Source organism: Eurytemora carolleeae, unplaced genomic scaffold (assembly GCF_000591075.1).
Source record: "Eurytemora carolleeae unplaced genomic scaffold, Eaff_2.0 scaffold489, whole genome shotgun sequence".
NCBI classification, from domain to species: Eukaryota; Metazoa; Arthropoda; class Copepoda; order Calanoida; family Temoridae; genus Eurytemora; species Eurytemora carolleeae.
The window spans coordinates 51649-52728 of record NW_019396556.1 but is presented as its reverse complement, the minus strand read 5'-3'; the positions used below and the strand labels follow the sequence as shown (position 1 = coordinate 52728).

General features: G+C 37.1%; 1 protein-coding gene across 1 annotated transcript in view; it reads right to left on the bottom strand.

The window, feature by feature from the left end:
- LOC111705429 (uncharacterized) overlaps positions 1-806 on the bottom strand; it is a 12365-nt gene extending 11559 nt beyond the window's left edge. The window contains exon 1 of the mRNA XM_023477982.1: positions 438-806. Coding sequence (XP_023333750.1) covers positions 438-748 — 311 coding nt within the window. The 5' untranslated portion in view covers positions 749-806. The remainder of the gene's footprint in view (positions 1-437) is intronic.
- Between the last annotated feature and the right edge of the window lie 274 nt (positions 807-1080).

Below are 1080 nucleotides of genomic sequence, written 5' to 3'. Positions count from 1 at the left end.
TAGTGTTCAGAGTGTCCTAATGTAGTGTTCAGAGTGTTCAGAGTGTCCTAATGTAGTGTTCAGAGTGTCCTAATGTAGTGTTCTAAGTGTTCAGAGTGTCTTAATGTAGTGTTCAGAGTTTCCTAATGTAGTGTTCAGAGTGTTCAGAGTGTCCTAATGTAGTGTTCAGAGTGTCCTAATGTAGTGTTCAGAGAGTCCTAGTGTAATGTTCAGAGTGTCCTAATGTAGTGTTCAGAGTGTTCAGAGTGTCCTAATGTAGTGTTAAGAGTGTCCTAATGTAGTGTTCAGAGTGTTCAGAGTGTCTTAATGTAGTGTTCAGAGTGTTCAGAGTGTCCTAATGTAGTGTTCAGAGTGTCCTAATGTAGTGTTCAGAGTGTCCTAGTGTAGTGTTCAGAGTGTCCTAATGTAGTGTTCAGATTGTTCAGAGTGTCAATTACCTGCATTTATCTCGTTCAGGACAAAATTTGCCAGAGGACTGAACAATATCATAGGTCCAGCTCATATTTGCCATCATAAAACTTGTATCCGCCTTCTCCGGAGTTTCCTCCGTTTTCTCTGGAGTAACCTCAGCCTTCTCTGGAGTAACCTCCGCCTTCTCTGGCGTTCCCTCCTTCTCTATGATACCACTTGCCTCTATTACAATCTCTTCCGATTTTTGTAAAGGCCTCTGATTAGGGCGTATCCTTGTCTGCCCCACCCCCAGACTGACTAGCATGAGGACAAGAAATGTTTTCAACATTTGTCTCATTTTTATTCTTTATTCATAGCTTTTTCATAATTCTGAAAATATAAATATCAAAATTACAATTGATCAAGTTGTTGTAAAAACAACGTTTATAGATAAAACTGAGAATTCAAAGTAAGTCTGTCCTAAATCATTCAAGTCACGGCATGGAGCGTTCTGAATTTGATTTCTATCAATACTTATCAATTATTATTAACCTTGGTACATTGCATACATCCTTGTGTTCATTCAACTTTTATATGTTTACTTAAGCATAAAGATTTTACATTTATGCACTAATTTTATTTAAACCTGTTTCTTCTTGTTTAATCTTAAACCTAGATATTCTTGTTATA